Raw genomic sequence first — 22,155 nt, 5'->3', positions numbered from 1 at the left:
TGAAATCTAAGTAAATTATATCTAGTGCACTTCCTCAATCTAATTCTCTGGTCATCCAGTCAAAGAATTCAATCAGATTCATTTGGTACAATTTACCTTTAGTAAAGCCATGTTGTTTCGGATCTTGTAACCCAGGGGTGCCCAAACATTTTTGGTTTTAGAGCTACTTTTAAAATGACTAAGTCAAAATGATCTACCAACAATAAAATTTTTAAAAATACAAAGCACACTGTACGCAGAGAAAATGTTAATTATCATTTGTATTTGGGAGTTTTATCAGAGGTCAAGACTTTAAAATATGCCATGTCACCTCAGTAACAACTATACAAAAATAGACAAATATACCCTCTTCCCCTTTTACTAAACTGCGATAGCGGTTTTTAGTGCAGGAAGCTGCGCTGAATGCCCTGCGCTGCTCTAGATGCTCATAGGCTCCCTGCACTAAAAACCGCTATTGCGGTTTAGTAAAAGGGGGCCATAGTGCAAAATATAGACAGCAGATATAAATTCTCAAAACGGACATATTTTGATAACTAAATTGAAAATAAAATCATTTTTCCTACCTTTTTGTCTGGTGATTTCATGAGTCTCTGGTTGCACTTCCTTCTTCTGTAAAGCCAATATTTCTTTCTTTCTCTCTCCCCCTGCCCCCCTCTTTATTTCTGCCTTTCTGTCTCTCTCCCCCTGCCCCCCCCAAGCCATCATGCCGATTTTGATACTTCCTGATTCTTTCCCTACCCCCACTCCCAAGCCACCAACGCAATTTCTCCCTGCTGTTTCCCTAAGCCAGGCCTGGTACAAGGGCCGGACTCGCAAAACTTCACCTCCGGCATCAATTCTAATGTCGGGACGGAAGTTCCAGGCCAGCCAGGCAGCAATTGGCTGGCCCAGAACTTCCTCTCTAAAGTTGGAGGTGAAGTTTTGTGAGTCCGGCGCTTGTACGCGCCAGGCCTGGCTTGTGGAAGCAGCAGGGAGAAAAAGATCGCAAAGGCAACGCGATCGACTCGCATTGCCTTTGCGATCTACCGATCGATCGCGATCAACCATTTGGGCACCCCTGTTGTAACCCATTTGATTCTAGGAATTTCGCTATCTTCTCCTTCATCAATGCTTCCGGCCTATAGTTTCCTGTTTCATCTTTTGTGAAAAGGAACCACATCCGCTTTTCTCCAATTCCATGGGACTACTCCCATCTCCAGGGATTTATTCAACAAATTTTTTAAGTGATGCCACCATAACCTCTCTGAGCTCCTTCAATATTCTGGGATGGATTCTGTCCGGTCCCATGGCTTTGTCCACCTTCAGTTTTTCAAGTTGTTCATAAACACTTTCTTCAGTGAACAGTTCGGTATCCACTTCATTCTCACATGTAATTTTGCCTGCCAATCGCGGTCCTTCTCCAGGATTTTCTTCCTTGAACACAGAACAGAAGCGCACTATAGAGAATTTGGGCCAAAGGACTTATCTGATTTCCTTTTTTACTCTTCAGATACTGCTTCAACATATGTCCAGTATCTAATTTGTGCAAAGCAACTGATCTACCTTCATTTTTAAGATCCTGAAAAAAAGGGTAAAAAAATAGTCTAATTCAGATAGAAAAGTGGCAGACCTTTAGGAAGGAAATGGGAACTGATCTAAACCTTTTCCTTGCTAAAAACGTTCTCTTTAGGATAAGGCCTGCAGATCTGAAGTTTGCCTAGCTTAGGGGTAGGCAATTCCGGTCCTCAAGAGACGGAGCCAGGTCAGGTTTTCAGGATATCCACAATGAATATGTATGAGATGGATTTGCTTGCATTGCCTCCTTGAGATGGAAATCTATCTCATACATATTTATTGTGGATATCCTGAAAACCTGACCTGGCTCCGGCTCTCGAGGACCGGAATTGCCTACCCCTGGCCTAGCTAAACAAATGGCTACAAGAAAAAAAACCCTCTTAATTCTGTAACTTTTAAGGTTGCAGAATCAAAAAGTACAAAGAGAAGCGGAACTAAGGCAAATGACACCAAGTTTAAATCCAAAGGGGGAACCAACAGGCAATGTGGTGGAGGGACTGTTGTTTAACCCTGTGGGGAAAAAATGTACTACATCTGGATGCAAAGCAAAATTCTTTCTCCTAATCCAACTTTCTTAAAACCATGTCCAATGGGGATCATAACTTGTTTCCAGTGACGTGCCAGGACTAATTTGGATACCACAAATAGAAATGGAGCAAATCTATGTAGTCATTGAAGGACCCCCAAAGGCCTAACATGTAAGAGGCAAGTGTCAGGTATTTAAGGATATGTAAAACCCAATATACTTCCCAATGTTTGTAGTAATTGGGTCCAAAACGGGGTTAACAAGGGACATGTCCACCAAATATGTACAAAGATACCTCGGTGGCCACAGTTCCAACAACATGAGTCAGAGGAACCCAGGAATATTTTAGAGAGGCGAGCTGGGGTCATGTACTTATACCCATTCTCCACCAGGGACGTTGACACCGAGACCTGAAAAAGCGACCTATATATATATACCTACCCACTGTATCGAGGAATAAGAATGTTCTAAAACTTGCTCCCAATGGTCAGTATAACCACTGACTGGGTCTCTTTGAAGCAAAAAGGGTCCTGTACAACCTAGCTAGGCCACCATGCTGAGTAGTCCTAGGTAGTGCTTGTTCTAAATGAGTTTTCCCCAACTGCAATTCCTCATGCCCATGAGAATATAGAAAATCCCGGAGCTGGTGATAATGAAAAAGATCTTTTGAGGACAGGCTTACTCGCAAATTAAGTCCTCAAAAGGAATAAGGCCATCACCTTCCCATAATTGGCCTACAGTTCTGAGAGATAATGTAGACCAGTCCAAAAACACTCTATAGACTTGATTAGGAGGAAAATCTGACAAGAAATAATTGGAGAAAGATGGAATACTTTCTGCTCTGGACATAAGCACTTGCGCAGAGCAATCCAAGTTTTCAAAGGTTTTTGCATAAGTTCAGAGAGCTCGAGGAGCAACTGACTCAATCTATCTATAGGTAACCATGAGAGAGCCCAGAGTGGTATAGTGGGAATTTGTTGTTGCTCTAAACGGGTCCATGGTTTCTGTGGACCCACTCATGCTGCCACTATCTGGATTTGAGCCGCCTGATGATATGTAGCAAAGTGAGGGACCCCAATTCCACCTCTCCATCTCACCTGACTTAACAGTGCCCACTTAACACTGGGGGCTTCTTTTTCCAGATATAAGAAAAGATCTTATGATTTAGAAGGTAAAAAGACGTTTAGGAATCGCAATTGGTAAAGCTGTAAATAGAGAAATTTTGGCAAAACCGCCATCTTTACTGCATTAATCTGGCCTAGCCAAGAGGTACTGAGGCCTTCCCAACGGTCCCAAGTCAGAGAGTACTTCTTTAAATTTGTTCGGAAAATTATGTTTATACAATTCTGAGACCGAGCTAGTGAGATTTATACCAGGATAGCGGATATATGTAGCAGCTCAAAAAAATGGAAGTTTGGCCTGAAGACTGGATACCTCAGCAGGAGAGAGGATGGTTGATCATTGCTGGTAATTGCAGGTAATTGAGGCCAGCAGCGTGCTAGATTTTAAGAAAAAATGGTATAAGCATGTGGGATCACTTCAAGGAAGAACTTAGGGGGGTAGGTCATTAGAGTGGGCAGACTTGTTGGGATGTGGCCCTTTTCTGCCGTCATATTCTATGTTTCTATGATCAGATTAAGGATCTCGGATTTAGTCATATTGATTTTAAAGCCAGAGACCAACTATAGGCATCTAAAATATCCAAAATCCCTGCCAAGGACAATGCTGGTACACTTAGCATAAGAAGAATATCATCTGCAAATAGTATAATACAATGATCCACTGAGTTCAAAGTCACACCCAGGACCAAATCAAACAAGCCAAGGGCCTACCGACAATGCAAAAAGCAAGGGGGACAAAGCACACCCTTGTCTAGTGCCTCAAAATAGCTCAAAAGCCTCCAAATAGTGACCATTAATTTTCAAGGCTGAGAAAAGTTGATAATATAGGGCTTGAATCCAGTTCAAGTACGGGCCCGAGATACCCACTTTACCCAACATTGTCATCATATAGGGCCAGTACACCCTATCGAAGGCTTTCTCTGCATCTAATGACAGAAAAAGCACGGGTATGTGACCTCTTTGCATGGCATCTATTAAATGTAATGCCCTACGAATATTATCCGAGGCTTTCCTACCTCAAATAAATCCTGATTGGTCAGGGTGTACAAGAGACACCACCACTCTGTAATCGAGTGGCGAAGATCTTTACATAGATCTTATAATCAGTATTTAAAAATTATATTGGCCTATAAGAACTACATTGCTGAGGATTTTTCCATGGTTTAGGAATCAAGGTAACTGCAGCCAGTCTCAGGAATGTGGAAGTAGTGTTTGTTCCCCAATTGTATTGTACACCCTGATCAAGAGTGGAGACAAATAACTATAAAAATATTTATAAAAATGATTACCAAAGCCATCTAGACCAAACAATTACCAAAGCCATCTAGACCAGGGACCTTTGAATGGGGTAGGTCCTTAATTGAACAAATGTGTGGAAAATGTTTTGTGTCAACTAAATACAAAAGATCCACAACTGGAGGTTAACAATAGCACATAGAGACCACAGTGAAGGAAAGATCTCAGAAGCACCACACCGAGGAACATATAAAGTTCTCCTCTAATTGCAAGGTGGTAGTAGGTCTCTTTCATAGATTAGAAAACCTTCACTGGTATTTTCGGCCAAAACTTACAGGCCATAATTATCAAAACTTTTTTATATACTATATATTTTTTTATGTTTTCTTAATTTGTGATTTTCATAAACCATAAAATAAATAAATATATGAATTAATATGGCAGTTGCATATAAAACTTCATTACTGCCACTGCAAATCAATAAATATATTCAATATTGCTCCCATAACTCCGTGGGGCAAGCAAATGTCCCGTCAGAGAAAAATAATTTTTCGAAATACTGTATATGAAATGCCACTTATCTTGGCATTTTCTCTGTGGCAACTCAAACTGCATAATAGGGACTGCCCGCATGAATCATCAACGGGTCCCGTTTCGCCGATATTCAGTTGAGAAAGAGTGTCTGCCTCATCTGGAGAGCAAGTGGGAAGTTCTACTTTATCTAAGAATTGTTGTATGAGCTCATCATTGGAGGAAGAATCTGGGGTATAAAGGGTCTGAAAGTATTGTAAGAATTCCCGGTGAATCACTTGAGTGTCAGAAGATAGCTTCCCCGTGTTATCACAAATAGCAATAATATAATGTTGTTCCCTACGTTTTTTAAGCTTATGTGCTAGCAACTGGCTAGTTTTATTATTGAATTCAAAATGGGTCTGTTTAAGCCTATTCAAGTGGACAGCAATGTCTGCTTAATTGAGATCACAGAGTTGTTTCACCTCTGAGCTTCACACCACAAGCTTGTTTATCCTTCCCCATTCTAAGCTCAAGTTCCAGGAACTGAATTTGGGCCCTCAAGTGAGACTCATGGATCCTTTTCTCTCTGGTCAAATGGGCCTGCAAAGAAATCACATTTCCCCTCATAACTTTTAAAGTTTCCCATAACACAAAAGGAGTAATCTCAGGTGTATCATTTTTATCCAGAAAACAGAATAATATCATTCATCCAGGATCATACATACCGTGATCAATAACAAGATCATCTAAAAGGCATAGGAGACATTCACCAGGGTGGGGCTAACCAAAAACTCAAACATAACATATCAACCCATCCTCCACTCCACACCCACCCAAGTTCCCACCGAATATCCCAACAAGATATTCACACGCTGTTAAAAAAAAAAAAAATAAATAACAACTCCAAAACACAGCATGTTTTTAGGCAGAGCATTGCCTAGAAAAAGAAAAGGGGAGAGAAACCCCCCCCCCCAAAAAAAATAGGGGTGGGTGGAGTGGATATAATCCCCAGAGTCCAGCCCGAAACCCGAGCCTATAATGGGCCAACTCACTGGGCTTCTGTCAAAAATTAGCAATAGGTTCCCAAAAGGAACCACTAGAACCAGACTCCATATTATGGTAACCATATAAACTGTGCACCAGTATCATAAAGCTCAATAGTACAATTTCAGATAAACAAATCTATGCCATTAGAAACTGCAAATCTTGTCCACTAAGCAGAGTTCATCGGACACCAGATTTGGGGCCCAAAGGCAATTGGGCCTGTGAAGATTGTCTGGTAAGGCGACCTTTCCCTTTTGGAGCGTGCTGCCATTTAAATCAGGGTCGCAAAAGAGTCCCTGATGATTACTGCACTTGATCTGTAGGAAATCCATGTGTCAATAGCATTTGTACCTCCGGGAGAAATTCACTAGCTTCTTTAATTGTACGTATTTTTTTGCAGTTTACCTTCCCAGTAATACCAATGCAAACGGATGTTGCCATTTATATTTAACTCCTTTCTCCCTATGATATCGCTTATAAGGTTTACATTCATCCCTTCTGCGAAGAGTAGTAGTCGCCAAGTCCTGATAGATTTCAGTCGAATAAGTATCCTAAATGAAGGGTGCTGCTGCCCTGGCTGCTGTTAAAACTGCCTCTTTTAATTTGTAATCCACAAAGCAGACCACTATATCTCGAGGGGTATTCGCCCGAGAGCGCCCCAAAGTACGATGTGCTCTCTCAATTTGCATGTTCTCTGGAGACATTGAATGTGATGTCTCTGCTAGAAAAGCACTTACCAACCTCTGTATGGTATGTTCACAATCAGTATAGTCAGGAGATTCAGAAAGACCACAGACACGTAAATTATGTCTCTGTGATCGATTTTCTAAATTTTCTAATTTGTCCATGAGGTAAGTGTCCAGCAATTTGCAACTTTGCACCGATGTTTCCAAGCTAGAGATGGCGTCATGTTGTTCATCCAAATGGGACTCAAGAGTCCATCAGTCGGTTACCAAGTTCTGTAATTTCTTCCCGTAGATCAGTTGCAAGAGTCAAAAGTTCTGAGCGAACAGCTTTAAGGTCTGTTTTGATTTCCTCCAGAATGAACCTAAAGCTCAATAGATTCAGATTCCACTGTAACCTCCAGTATCTCCGGCGTACTGAGAACGTGCTCTGACGCCATTTTATCTGCAACTAGGGCCTGCTTTGGGGTGGGCTGGAAAACAAAAGCTGCCAAATCCGTGCATGATGTGCTGGGTTTTTTTCATCACTGCGAGTTCCCAACCTGTTCTGCTCAAAAACGAAATGGCTCTTCACTGCAATGGCCACGACTGAAGCTATTTAATTAAAGATTTCAGGCTGGGATTTGCGGAGCTCCAAAGTTACACGTCCATTGGGTCCAATGATGTCATTTCTCCCTCCCCTAATTTGGGGTTTTCAAACCTTTTCCCTTTAGAGAGATTGTTGCTGTGTAACCATCAGTTGAGACTCTGGCTGAGTTCCAATACTGGAGACCATCAAAGAGAGAACAGACCTTTGTAAAGGTCTTATGTGCATTATGGCTCATGGCACTAACATTAAAGTTGCAGTCACTGATCCCAACACTTGTAGGTAATAATAATAATAATAACAGTTTATATATCGCAGGACCGTGAAGTTCTATGCGGTTTACAATGATTAAAAAAAAATGCTACAAATTGAGTAGAACTTACATAGTTGGAGATTAATGACTAACAGTTTATGAGATCAGTTGTTGTGGGAGAGATTGTGCAGATCAGCTACCTAGGTACTTCAAGAACAGATATGATTTTAAGTGTTTCCTAAATTCTCCATAGTTATTTGCATGCATAAGTAATTTTTCCAGGTCTTTGCCCCATAATGCTACTTGATAAGAGAAAAGATGTTGATGGTGTCTTTTAAATTTACATCCTCTAACCGGTGGGGAGACGAACTTCAGGTGTGAGCTTCTCTTATGTCTATTGGTTGAGAAGGAGAAGAGGTCAGTTATATATTTAGGGGCTAAACCATATAGTACCTTAAAGCAAAAACACCCCAGCTTAAACTTTGCATGTGCCTCCATCGGCAACCAGTGCAGGAGTCGGTAGGAAGGGGTTATGTGATCGGACTTCTTCAACCCCAAAATCAACCTGACCTCCGCATTCTGCACCAGTTGTAGTCTCTGAATGTTCTTCTGGGAGATTGTCAGATGGGCGATATTACAGTAATCAAGATGGCTTAGTATAAGGGATTGTACCAGAATTCTGAATGATGAAGCGTCAAAGTATGCTCTAATGGACCGAAGCATTCAAAGAGTAAAAAAACCTTTTTCTAACTAATGAGTCCACTTGGTCTTTCATGGTTAGGCCTTGGTCCAGTATTACCCCCAGAACCTTCATTGTAGGTTGAATAGGGTAACTGAGTTTGTTGATGCATAGTGATGTTTTAGTGACAAGTGGGTGTGGTGAGGCTACAAAGAATTTTGTTTTTTCTGAATTAAGCTTCAGTCTAAATTCAGTCATCCATTGTTCCATCAAGTTTAGTACTTCTGTTGCCATAGGGGTAGCTTCAGAGAGAGAAGTAGCGAATGGGATAATGATTGCAAAGTCATCTGTGTAACTAAATAATTTTATCCCATGCTGGGCTAGTTGCACGCCTAATGATGACATGTAAACATTGAAGAGCAGTGGGGATAATGGTGACCCCTGTGGAACGCCAGATGGGTTACTCCAGGTATTAGAGAGGTTGTAATTGAAACGTATTTGATAGGTGCGGGACATAAGGTAGTGCCAAACCATTAAGTTGCAAAGAGTAAGGTTTCAGATCTGAGACTGCAGCTTTTCCCTTCTCACTACAGAAAGAAAACCTTTGCCTTGGAGAGCGTCAAACTTACATCTTCACTTTAATACAAAAAAGGTTCCAAAAGTAATGGTGTGGCCAGAGGATGCTAGGAGTATGCATGGAAAAAAAAATATTTTCTTATATCTCCCCTCACAGTTCATTTATATTTACTGTTTTTATATTATTTCATTTTTGCTGCACACTAAAACCATTTGGTACAAAGGTAACAAAACGTGAGGTTTTTGTATCATTTCACATGTGAACTAATAAAACTAAACATCAGATTTTCTAGTTATTTAAAAGTAGAAGCACTAGGGTGTGCATGGAAAAATGTTTTTAGTTCACTTTTGGATTTTTTTGTACAAATTTGGGGGAATTTGTTTTATTTCTGAAATCAATACAAATAAAATTTGATTAAGGCAAATAAAATATTTTAATAAATTGTTTTGATGGTTTTGTATACATAAAATTGATGTAATGCATCAAAGTTTAACAAACCAAAACCACAAACCAAATGCACATCCTTAGACACTGCAACTTTGGATTCTCCTGCTGCTTCTCTCTCATTTGTCCCTTCACAAGACAAACAGTGAGACACCACCCCAATGCCCCACCTTTTTTGCCAGGTCTGCCTCTTCCAACGTGTTATCTTCAAAATCTTTGTTTATGTCCAGGATCAGAACTGGAATGTCCTTTATGTGCTCAAAATGAACTCTGAAAAGAGAGAAGTACAGCCAGACTCAAATAGCTAGTAGAAATAGTCTTTATCCTAAAGCAAGACTGTTAAGGTCCGAGATACACCAAATATGTATATAATCTATCACTTTAAACAGTTCTGTACATACATGCAGCCTCCAAGGAGCTGAACACACAGGGATTATATTCCATCTCTAACAAACTGCATGTATAGGATAATGCATTCCCATCCCTCCACAGCTGTACACAGATGCTTAATCCCTTCTTGGAGCCATACTCACATAACTTATGCACCTTTCACCAAAATGTCGCATGCACAAGGGATATGTCCTTTACCCACTTCTGAACCACTTACATAACCTCCCTGCTCTTAAATTATGTTCAAATATATTTTTTTAGTTTTCAACCAGAAAACCCATAAACAAACAAGTTGAATAGCCAGAATCAACTACTAATACAGTACTTCAACCTCACCCCCCCAAACCCTCCCCCCCTCAAGAGTCCAGTGCCACGGTGACACTAAGGGTCCATTGTTAAAGGTTCAGCAATTACTATGGGCATATGGTGTAAGATCCAGCCAGAAACACTCCCAGGTTTGACAGAATCTACGGCCCAGACTGCAGTCTAGGTCACCCACCAATCTCCGCTCCAGTGTTGCATGTATTATCATCAAGGATCTCCATTGAGCATAGGATGGGGGATCCTGGGACAGCCAATTAGTGAGTATTGCTTTCTTTCCCAGCAGCGCTCTGGTGACGAAGGCTGTCATCCCCTTAGGTTTAAGGGAGGCTATGTTGTAGTAGCCAAAAATTGCTCTCGGCTGCGGGAGCCAGCGCCTCCCCCAAAGTAATGAAATGTAGTGTCCTAAATGTCTCCAAAATTGTAGAATTTTGGGGCAGGTCCAAAGCATATGGCCTAAAGAAGCATGAGCCCGAGCACATTTTGGGCAAGCATGAGATGCAGTAATCCCCATTCAGGCTGCTCGTTCCGGGGAAATATAGTCTCAAGACAATTTTCAATTGTAATTCCCAATGGGTAATATTAGGAGACACCTTCTGAATGCGTTTCAATACTCGCCCTGCTCTTAAATTATAAACTCTTTGAGATGATCTTTTATATAGGGTACAGCTAAGAACTTTCATAACAATCAAATCCTATACTACAGGGATCCTTCCTATGCTCAGATTCAGTGCAAAGGTATTAGGTGTCATGGGCAAACCTAAACTAAACTAAAACTTAGTTTTGTATACCAGGTCTTCAACCAAAATGGAGCTCGACTCGGTTAACAGAAACTAAAAGAAATACAAAAAAAGACAATAACAGACAAAAAGTATTAATGTGACTGATTTCTGAAATGTTTAGCAAATAAAATAGTTTTTAAAGATTTGCAAAAAAGTTGAAAAGGACCAGGACCCCTTAAGATAAGAGGAAGTTTATTCCATAGTTGAGATAGTTTGAAGACCAAGGATTAACCAATCCTCTCATGAGATTCTGATATTAAATTCAACAATCATGAGAGGGGAAACAAGATGGCGTCTTGGCAGTAAGATGTGGTGACTACAGCTCCTGCCTAAAATTATTTTCTTGCTTTTTCTAGCACAATTACAGATATGCTGAAAAGAAGAGGTAGAGTGGCGGTAGCCCGACTGCCAGAGCCTATCTTGCAGCGGCAGGGAGCTATCACTGGCTTCTTCGTGTCTTTGCCCTGGGGTGTTCCCACTGAGCCGAATGCAAGGGAAGCATCGGCGCTGTGGAGCGAGATCTCGCTCAGCCCCGCGGGACCAGCACCTCCTTCACGGCCGGGTGGAAGGGGAATGTTGGCAGTTAAATTTTTAGAGCAATCTGTTCAAGGAGTTCAATCTTCTTGTAATTTACTTACTCAGGACAAATTGGTGTTTTTGAGGAAAATGGAAAATATGGAGAATTATACTAAACAGTTGAACTTAAGAATTTTGAATTTCCAAAAACACTTACAATGTCCCCAAAAGATTTGTTCTATAAATTTCTGAAAGAAGTTTTTAAATACCCCAAAGAAGGGCTCCCTTCTCTACATAAAATATACTTTATACCGGTTTCTTTTAAAAAATCTTCTTCCTCAGAAGCTGTTCAACCTAATGTGGACTTAAGTCCTATTAATATATCTCTAACACTCTCTATACCCTTAGTACTCTCTAATATTCTTCTATTTACCTGATGTTATCTAAAACCACATAATTCACCCCATTCTTATCTCCTAAAGACTTCTACTTCCAGTTGGTAACTCTTTACCCAACTTTTTTTTTTTTTTATTACCTTAAAAATTTTATATCATCGCTTATTCTATTCTTTCAAATTTTGAATGTAATTCTTGTTTTTAGTTTGAATGTAATCCGCCTTGAACCGCAAGGTAATGGCGAAATAGAAATCACTAATGTAATGTAATGTAATATCTAGAATTTTGGAGACCTCAGAGGAAGAAGTTATACTTTGAACAACGCTTCTTGTGACATTTGTATTTCTTCAAGATAAGGAAGCACTTCTTCGCCTATTTTTTTTAGGTTAAAAGAAGTCTCCTTTATGGACAGAAAGATTTCTATATTCTCTGATGTCTCAAGAACAACTCAAACAAGAAGGAAAAGATTCCTGGAGTTGAAAGAGAGAGTTAAAACTTTGGGGGCAAAATTTCAATTGTTTTCACTGTAAATGTGTCATTTACATGGACCAGAAAATTTATGTTTTTTATGAACCTTCCCAAATGCAGTATTTTTTGGAAGGGAAGGGAGTTTCAATGCAGAATGCCAATTGATACCAATTTACTGGTCTGTTTTAAAATGAAGACGACGAGCTACCAACTGATTTTGTTATTCTGAATTCCTAATTTTTTTCATTCCCATGAATGTGAATTGTTTCTCCCTTTAATGTGGGCTAGTCAAAAGTTTGTAAGCAATTGAATTTTGAATGAGCATTCTATTTTCTTTGTATATTTAATTTGGGAAAACTTTTGTTTGCTCAATAAACTTATTTTGTTGAAATAATGATAAATGAATAAATTAAAAAAAAAAAAAATTCAACAATCATGATTACTCCCCCCCCCCCAAGAACAATCCTGTAAAATGCATCACTGAACATCATCCATACAAATATTATACTTTTTTGTTTTATATATATACAGTATATATCATGTGGTCATTTTTAATACAGCACATATAAAAATTCCCCATAATATGCCAATTTAATAAAGCAGTGAGAGATGCATGTATGCCTTTATAAAAATTGGCTCTCAGAATTATCCCTATTAGTACACAAATGATCTCACAAAAATTTACACCTGTTATGAAGGTGTAAAATGTATGCATGAGCTCTATATATGTACACTCATCTTTTACAAAATTGCAACTCTGCCCACACTATGACTCTAGGAATGCCTACATTGTTTTTTTTTTAATATGCACAATCTGGTTGGCATGCATACTTGAATACAGCTACATAATTTCTATAAGAACCATTTTACATCTGTAAAACATACTTTACACATGGAAAAAGTTTTATAAAATTATCACCATCCTGTCAGTTTGTAGAAGTCCTAAACTGTGCACCATAACAGTGTAAATTATTAAAGTGTGTCACAATAGTGATCAAATGTGCTTTAGGTGAGAAAACAGGCTTCTTTGCTGGTTACAGTTCAATGGGCCTGCAGAAGATTTAATCAAAGATGAAATGTAAGAACAGTTATTTTTCTGCTCAAAAACAGTTTGAATATTGGAAATATTCTTGTTTTCTATAAGGGCAATGTCTCCAAAGTGGTTAGTTTTGCACATACCATGACAGAAATGGACCATAAAACTCTTAGGTTCATTGCCTGCATCTCAGTTTGTTCACTGTGTCAAAGAGAGCATCCTTCTAGAAATGTGGTGGGGCATTTTTAATATGACACTCTAAATCAGAGTCTGGATGTTTTGTGAAGTGCGTCCAAAAATTGGGTAGAGAAAATAGTCATTTTCAAAACGTTTTATCTTTTTTTTCAAAAATAATCTTTCTAGATATGTTCGCCAGTGACATGTAGGAGGGGCCAGCATTTGTAGCAGTCTGGCCACACAGACATCCCAACATCACTGCAGGGAACTCCACATAAAGGGTAACCGGTACAGATCTCACCATAACCTGCTTAGAAACATAGAAATAGACGGCAGATAAGGGCACGGCCCATCTAGTCTGCCCACCCCAATGACCCTCCCCTACCTTTCTCTGTGAATAGATCCCATGTGTCTATCCCATTTGGCCTTAAAATCAGGCACGCTGTTGGCCTCAATAACCTGAAGTGGAAGACTATTCCAGCGATCAACCACCCTTTCAGTGAAAAAGAATTTCCTGGTGTCCCCTTGCAGTTTCCCGCCCCTGATTTTCCACGGATGCCCCCTTGTTGTCGCGGGACCCTTGAAAAAGAAGATATCTTCTTCCACCTCGATGCGGCCCGTGAGATACTTGAATGTCTCGATCATGTCACCCCTCTCTCTCCTTATGGTGTATGGCGAGCCCTTCCCGACCTAACTGTATACCATAATAGTCCTTATGGCTGCAGGAGTCACCTACATTTGGGTACAGTGGGATCTGGCCTAGAGAGTTGTGCGGGGACAGAAATCCCACCCATCCCCGTTAAAGCCACCCATCCCCGTGAGGAATCCCACCCGTCTCTGCGAGGAATCCCTCCATCCCACCCGTCCCCGCTTAAGCCCTCCCTCCGACATCATCACTGACATCGGGGAAGACTTCCGGTGGGCTATGTGTGCTGCGGCAGGGCAGGTAGGAAGAATAAGACGAGCCTCGCGGCTTGAGTTGTATCGAACCCCGCAGGATCCCCTTGACCCTAGGAGGCGTCCCCCACGGGATCCCCTTGACCCTAGGAGGCATCCCCCACAGGATCCCCGTGACCCAAAGGGGGAACCCGCGGGATTCCCGTTGTCCCCGTTCCCGTGCAGCTCTCTAATCTGGCCTTTAATCATTAACCCTACTCCTCTGCCCTCCAACCCAGCCTGCTTATTATCCATTCCCCTTAACTGTATCCATGACATCCTGTTTGTCTGTTTAGATTGTAAGCTCTTGGTGTGGTATACAGACCTCCAAGACAACCGGAAGACATGGACGCAGAATTAATTGAAGACATAGAGAATATAACTCTACGGGGTGACACTGTACTGCTAGGGGACTTCAACATGCCTGATGCAGACTGGAACACATTTTCAGCAACAACCAGCAGCAACAGGAGGCTTTTGACCTCCATAAAAGGAGTACATCTCAGACAGATGGTAACGGAGCCCACTAGGGCCCAGGCGATCCTAGACCTGGTACTCACCAATGGGGAAAGCGTCTCAGAGGTCTCGGTAGGAGATACGCTAGCCTCCAGTGACCATAACATGGTATGGTTCAACCTTGGGAAAGGATCCCCTAAATAAATTACAAAAACAAAGGTGCTCAAATTCCGGGGCACCGACTTCGCACGCATGGGAGATTTCGTTCATCAGACGCTGCAGGACCAAGCAGAGACCGGCAATGTGAAAACTATGTGATCGTACCTGAAATCATCCATACACGAAGCAACTAATCACTACATAAAATCAGTAGATAAACGGCAAAGAAACAACAAACCCCAATGGTTCACTGAAGAGATCTCGCACCTCATTAAGGAGAAGAAAAAAGCATTTCTTTCCTACAAACGTACGCAGAGAAGAGAAACTAAAGTAGAATATAAGACCAGATCTGCAGCGGTCAAAACAGCAGTTAGGGAGGCCAAACTTCGAGTGGAAGAAACTCTGGCAAAAAACATTAAAAAAGGGGACAAATCCTTCTTTAGGTATATCAGTGATAGGAAAAGGAACACAGACGGTATAGTACGCCTTAGACAACCGGACGGAAACTACACGGTGGCGGATTCAGAAAAAGCAGAACTACTAAATGAATATTTCTGCTCAGTCTTCACCTGCGAAGCACCGGGACACGGACCACAGTTGAAGGTAAAACAAGACGTGGATGACCCGTTTCAGAATTTTGAGTTCACACCTGGGGACGTTTACTACGAACTGGCAAGGCTAAAGGTAAACAAGGCCATGGGACCGGACAATTTACACCCAAGAGTGCTCAGAGAATTGAGAGATGTTCTGGCGGAACCGTTGGCAGTGCTCTTCAATCTCTCACTAAGTACGGGGAAAGTTCCGTTAGACTGGAAAACAGCCAACTTCGTTCCTCTACATAAAAAGGGTTGCAAGGCTGAGGCTGCGAACTATAGACCGGTAAGCCTCACCTCAATAGTGTGTAAACTCATGGAAACACTAATTAAGTATAAATTAGATACGATCCTGAACGAGGGAAATCTCCGGGATCCCAGTCAACATGGATTCACCAAGGGTAGATCATGCCAGTCCAATCTTATCAGCTTCTTTGACTGGGTAACAAGAAGACTGGACTCAGGAGAGTCCTTGGACGTCGTGTACCTGGACTTCAGCAAAGCGTTTGACAGCGTCCCACACCGCAGGCTGCTGAACAAGATGAAATCGATGGGATTAGGAGAGACTCTAACTGCATGGGTTAAAGATTGGCTTAGTGGCAGACTTCAGAGGGTGGTGGTTAACGGTACCCTCTCTAAAATGTCGGAGGTGACTAGCAGAGTGCCACAGGGTTCAGTCCTGGGCCCACTCCTCTTCAACATATTCATTGGGGATCTGACTCAAGGGCTTCAAGGCAAGGTAACCTTATTCGCTGATGACGCCAAATTATGCAATATAGTAAACGGCTATAATCTACAGGATGCTATGGAGCAAGACCTGCGTACTTTAGAAAATTGGTCCTCGATCTGGCAGCTGGGCTTCAATGCCAAGAAATGTAAGGTCATGCACCTCGGTAACGGAAATCCTTGCAGAACTTACACCCTGAATGGAGAAACTTTAACCAGGACTACGGCAGAATGAGACTTAGGAGTAATCATCAGTGCTGACATGAAAGCAGCCACTCAAGTGGAGAAGGCTTCATCTAAAGCACGGCAGATGATAGGTTGTATCAAGAGAAGCTTCGTCAACAGGAAGCCTGAAGTCATAATGCCATTGTACAGAGCCATGGTGAGACCTCATCTGGAATACTGTGTGCAATTCTGGAGGCCACATTACCGTAAGGATGTGCTCAGAATTGAATCAGTTCAGCGGATGGCCACCAGGATGGTCTTGGGGGTAAAGGGTCTCCCGTACGAAGAAAGACTGAGCAAATTACAGCTCTACACTCTCGAAGAACGTAGGGAGAGGGGAGACATGATTGAGACATTTAAATACATCACAGGACAGGTCGAGGTGGAAGATGATGTCTTTCTTCTCAAGGGACCCTCGACCACAAGAGGACATCCGCTCAAACTCAGGGGAAGGAAGTTTCGTGGAGACGCCAGGAAGTACTTCTTCACGGAGAGAGTGATTGAGCATTGGAACAAGCTTCCAGTGCAGATGGTCAAGGCACGCAGCATCCCAGACTTCAAGAACAAATGGGATACCTATGTGGGATCCCTACGAGGGTCATGTCAAGGGATAGGGTCACTAGGGTATGGACTTGAATGAGCAGGTCAGTAGAGTGACAGTATAATTACAATTATACTTTAGGGGGTCAGTAGACTTAAGAGGGTGGGTAAATGGTGTGGGCAGACTTGATGGGCTGTAGCCCTTATCTGCCGTCATCTTTCTATGTTTCTATGTTCTTTTTTTGTGACTCTGTACAGCACTAAGTATGTCCAGTAGCGCTATAGAAATAATTCATAGTACTAGTAGTAGTGTGAAGATTTTCAGTCTTTGGGAAGCAGAGCTGAGATTGTGATGTCATAATGCCTCATTCCACCAATAAGAGCCAACCTCGTCACTTGATTGTCTCCCTCTGCCCTCCAACCCAGCCAGCTGATTAACCGTTCCCCTTAGCTATATCCATGACATCCTGTTTTGTCTGTCTTGGCTGTTTAGAATTTAAGCTCTTTTGAGCAGGGACTGTTTTCTTCTTCTTTGTGACTCTGTACAGCGCTGCATGCGTCTGGTAGTGCTAAAGAAATAATTAATAGTAGTAGCAGTTGTTTTGATGGGCTCACACTCAATACTGCAAGTGTAGTAGTTAAGAGTGGGATATGAGCCTAGGTCCCCTCCTCTAGCGTCCAGGCTACAGAGATTTGCTTGCTGCTCCAATAGGATTGGCCATAACATCTGCAGCTGTCACACAGGCATGTATGTACTGTTTTACTCTGAGGTGGGAGGGGTCAGTGACCACAGGGGGAGTGTGAGGGGGGGTCATCCCACCTTTATGGCACTTATTTGTTTTTAAAACAGGTCTAGCCCCAAACATCCAAATTGTGCCCTAGATGTGGTCTAAAATGTTTGCGTAAAGCAGAAAAACGTCCAAGTCATAAGCCCATTCTAGTCCCGCCCATATCATGCCCCCCCTTGAGATTTAGTTGAACTGCAAATGAACAGCCTAGAAATCAGTCTTCAAAAATAGCTATTTAAGATAGTTTGGTGAGAAAAATGTCCATCTACAACTTTATGGACATTTTTCTTTTTTGATAATAAATCTCATGGTATACTATAGAGCAGTGGTCTCAAACTCAAACCCTTTGCTGGGCCACATTTTGGATTTGTAGGTACTTGGAGGACCGCAGAAAAAAATAGTTAATGTCTTATTAAAGAAATGACAATTTTGCATGAGGTAAAACTCTTTATAGTTTATAAAACTTTCCTTTAACAGTTAAAAGGAAAGATATATAAACTATAAAGAGTTTTACCTCATGCAAAATTGTCATTTCTTTCATAAGACATTAACTATTTTTTCTGCGGCCCTCCAAGTATTCTATTTTTTTCTGCAGCACTCACATTTAAAGTTCAATATCTTTTCTTTCTCAAAACTGGCACATTTCAATCACTAAATTGAAAATAAAATCATTTTCCTACTTTTGTTTGGTAATTTCATCAGTCTCTGGTTGCACTTTATTCTTCTGACTGTGCATCCAATACTTCTTCCAGCCTCCTGTATGCTTCCTCTCCTCCAGACCTCATTCCCTCCCCCAACTTTTTATTTCTTTCTCTGTCTGTCTTTCTCTGATTCCGTGCCCCATTTTTTGCTTTGTTTCTGGTTCCCTGAGCCCTCTCCTTCTTTCTTCCTTCCTCCGTGCCCCATTTTTTGCTTTTTTTTCTGGCTCCCTGTCCCCACCCCACCTTCTTTCTTTCTTTCTTCCTTCCTTCCTGCCCTCCCCCATGCCACCGCCGCCGCGGAATAGGCTGCTGCCGCTGCCACTATCGGGAACAGGCAGAGATCTCCCTGCTTCTCTTCTGCACGGGGCCGACCAACTCTCGCCACCTGACGTCAATTCTAACGTCAGAAAGGAAGTTCCGGGCAGCCAGGCAGCGATTCGCTAGCCAGAATTGACGTCGGGCCGCGAGAGTTGGTCGGCCCCGCAGGGAAGAGAAGCAGGGAGATCAAAGAACACGGTGCCAGCCTGATCCCCGATGGCAGCAGTGAGAAGGGAAGGGAAGCAGGTTCGGCACCACTGTTCTAGACGAGCTGCGAGCCGCACTCTAGGGAGAACAGTGGACCGCCCCCCCCCCCCCCCCTTGGTATGCCACTGGAGCAGCAGCGTGTCTGGCCGGCTCGTTCATTCAAAGCCGCAGGTGGCGGCTCCTTGCGAGATCCGTGTCTGCGTCTGAAGCCTCTCTGATGTTGTGACATCAGAGAGGCTTCCGATGCAGGAGTGTATAGCGCAAGGAGCCGCCAACCCGCGGCTTTGAACGAACGAGCCGGCTGCTGCTCCAAAAGGAAAAGAATGATGCCTTCAGACTGCGGGCCGCAAATAAAACCTGGAGAGCCACATGCGGCCTGTGGGCCGCGTGTTTGAGACCGCTGCTATAGAGGCAACATATCAAAATGTGCTTCAAAATGCTATTTAATCAGGCTAATGCCCCCCCCCCCCCAATACAACTGAAACAGTTTTGGTGTCTGATGGAATCAAGGGTTATCTATTCATAAGAACATAAGAATAGCCTTACTGGGTCAGACCAATGATCCATCAAGCCCAGTAGCCCGCTCTCACGGTGTCTAATCCAGGTCACTAGTACCTGGCCAAAACCCAAGGAGTAGCAATATTCCATGCTATCGATCCAGGGCAAGCAGTGGTTTCCCCCATGTCTTTCTCAACACATAAGGAAAGAGAAGTACTGGTAACAAATGGTTATTGGTAATGCTGTCCTTATGCTGTTCTCCTTTGCCACAATGGCTGATTTTCTTGCTTTTGAGATTTTTTATTATTTTGCCCGAGAATCTCCATCCCTCCCCCTTACCTTTGCGGCATAAAGAAACTTAAGGGAGGGAAGGCGCGTGGTCACCGATCATGCACACGGCCCCTTCCCTCCCTCCCTCCGGCCAAATCTATCTCCCTCCCTCCCCCTTACCTTTGCGGCGCTTTAGAAAAGAAACTGATGCCGGCGAAGCCTGCCTGTGCCGCCCTGCAGTCGTGTGTGTGGGCGGAAGCTTCTCCTCTGACAATTGTCATTTTATAAACACAAATAAAACAGAGCAAGGTTCAACAAAACCCATCTTCCCTCCCTTTCACAAATATCCCCTTCACTATTGTGAAAACTGAACAAACCAAATTACTACAGAATGCTACATAGAAAAATCAAGCTAACAGAATACTTTAGTCACACATGGCAAGAATAATGTTAGGGGAGTGCAACTAGGGCAACTGCCCCCTGGTCAGAGAGAGAGCCCTAAGCCAGCTGGAAGCTAAAGAAGTACAGCCTAGACTTTGAGGTCCCCAGTTATGTCTAATACCAGCTCTAGCAGGATACATATTTCAAATCTAAAATATTCTAATCACAAAATAAGATAAATTTATTTTTTTTCTTTTTGTTGTCTGGTAATTTTATTCTTCAAATCACATTGGTCTCAGGCTTTGGTTTTAGGTTCCTTCTGTCTTCATCGTGGCATGGCTGGCTCCTGAAGGTAAAATAGGCACAAGAGGAGCTGGAGAGAAGATGCCGAGGTTGACACGGGCACAATTTTATTTACCACAGGAGTAAGACTTTTCACCGCTCCCATGGGGAGGTAAAAGGTCTTGTCCCCATTCCCATGGGGCGGTGAAAGGTCTTGTCCCCATTCCTGCGGTAAACCAGTTGCAAATGTTTCCATTCCTGTGGATTTACTGCGGTGACCCGCGGTAAACGGTCCCTGTGTCATTCTCTAGTTAGAACTACAACTGAAAGAGAGAAAGAGAACATGCAAGGGGAAGAATAACAAAAGGGAGGGGCGGGGGCTGAAGGTAAAAACCTTTCTTCGATCTAAGTCGCCCTTAAAAGGACAGTTTATGTTACAAAAGCATCATGAAAGAGAAATGTCTTTAACTTCACCTTAAAATTGGCAAGAGTTGATTTTTCATGTAAGCAATTTGGAATACTATTCCAGAGAGAGGGGGCGCTAACAGAGAAAATTGTTTCAATGAGGGGATGGTAAGAAGGTTGTGAGTTGTAGATCTTAAAGTCCTTGTTTGATTATAGGGTATAAGTAGGTTATTAATGAATTCTGGCTGGTTATTTTCTCTGGTTTTAAAAGTTAGTAGAAGAATATTATCCTTGTTGCCCATCGTTTGCCATGCTACAGTGCTCAGTACCCAAAACACGTACATAGGAATTTCTACTACTGCTCTTCATCCTTTTAATTAATTCTGTTTATCGGCTGTATATGAAGTTGTAATTTTGTTGCTAAACCTTCTACTGTGTATGTAAATTTATAACCCATTCTGGGATCTTCTGGGAGGACAGGCTAGAAATTTGACTAAATAAATATTCAGCAATCCAGAGATAATGTGGCTAAACCTACCCTTAAAGATATCCAAGTAATTTATCTATATAATCTTAAAGCAGCAACCACCCCACTAAACGTTGACATCATTTGGCCATTTTACATATAATTCTGAGAAATAGTAAAGAACATTTCAGCACTGGTAAACATTTATGGAAGAATCTTAGAAACGTAAAACACTAATTTATAGATGTTATTTGTTTTTTAAATGTGAATATAATACCGGTATGTAGAATTAAAAAAAAAAAAAAATCTCTCTTCCATTTAAAACCAGGACAAAGAATCTAGGTAAACAGAAATCTTAGTGGCTTAGTAATAATGCTGGGTTCAGGCCCTGAGCACAGCTTCTGCTTCCAGAGCATACATTGGGGAGAATGCTCTAGAGAGGAATGTGTTGTTGTTGGGGGGGGGGGGGGGGGGGAGAATCATTACAAAATGCCAACATTTAGTGCCTGGATTTGGGGCCCAGAACTGCAGAGGCTTAAAAAGGAACTTTGATATGTGATTGCTAGCTGAGAACTGTTGCTGCAATAATTTGATTTGAAAGTAAATAGGGATAGGGCAAACCCTTCCATCACAGGCCTGTGCTCAAACTTCACTGTGTCCTGCACCATCTGATGGGAAGCCTGTATCAAAAAGGACATAACTCAGTAGTACTTGAGCAAGGAAGGTCCCACCCTGCACTGATGCATCTTCAATCCTGGCAAAGGTAGAGGGTAATGGCAGACCCAGTGGGGCTAAAGGAATAAGATAGATCAGTATATCGCAAACTGTGTGCCGCTGCATACCAGTGTGCCTCCTGAGATTTTCAGATGTGCTGCGATACACTGGGGAAGAGGAGAGGTGCCA

At 42.1% G+C, this 22,155-nt stretch overlaps 1 protein-coding gene across 2 annotated transcripts in view; it reads right to left on the bottom strand.

Annotated features, from left to right (window-relative positions):
* Nucleotides 1–22,155, bottom strand: part of DGUOK (deoxyguanosine kinase) — a 91,498-nt gene that overhangs the window by 10,889 nt on the left and 58,454 nt on the right. Inside the window, exon 6 of one of the 2 annotated variants that reach the window (XM_033949912.1) lies at nucleotides 9,387–9,486. In XM_033949912.1, coding sequence (XP_033805803.1) covers nucleotides 9,387–9,486 — 100 coding nt within the window. The remainder of the gene's footprint in view (nucleotides 1–9,386; nucleotides 9,487–22,155) is intronic. The other variant, XM_033949914.1, reaches the window with a different exon arrangement.

The sequence above is a fragment of the Geotrypetes seraphini genome, chromosome 6 (assembly GCF_902459505.1).
Source record: "Geotrypetes seraphini chromosome 6, aGeoSer1.1, whole genome shotgun sequence".
Classification (NCBI taxonomy): Eukaryota; Metazoa; Chordata; class Amphibia; order Gymnophiona; family Dermophiidae; genus Geotrypetes; species Geotrypetes seraphini.
This window is presented reverse-complemented; position numbering and strand designations above follow the sequence as displayed.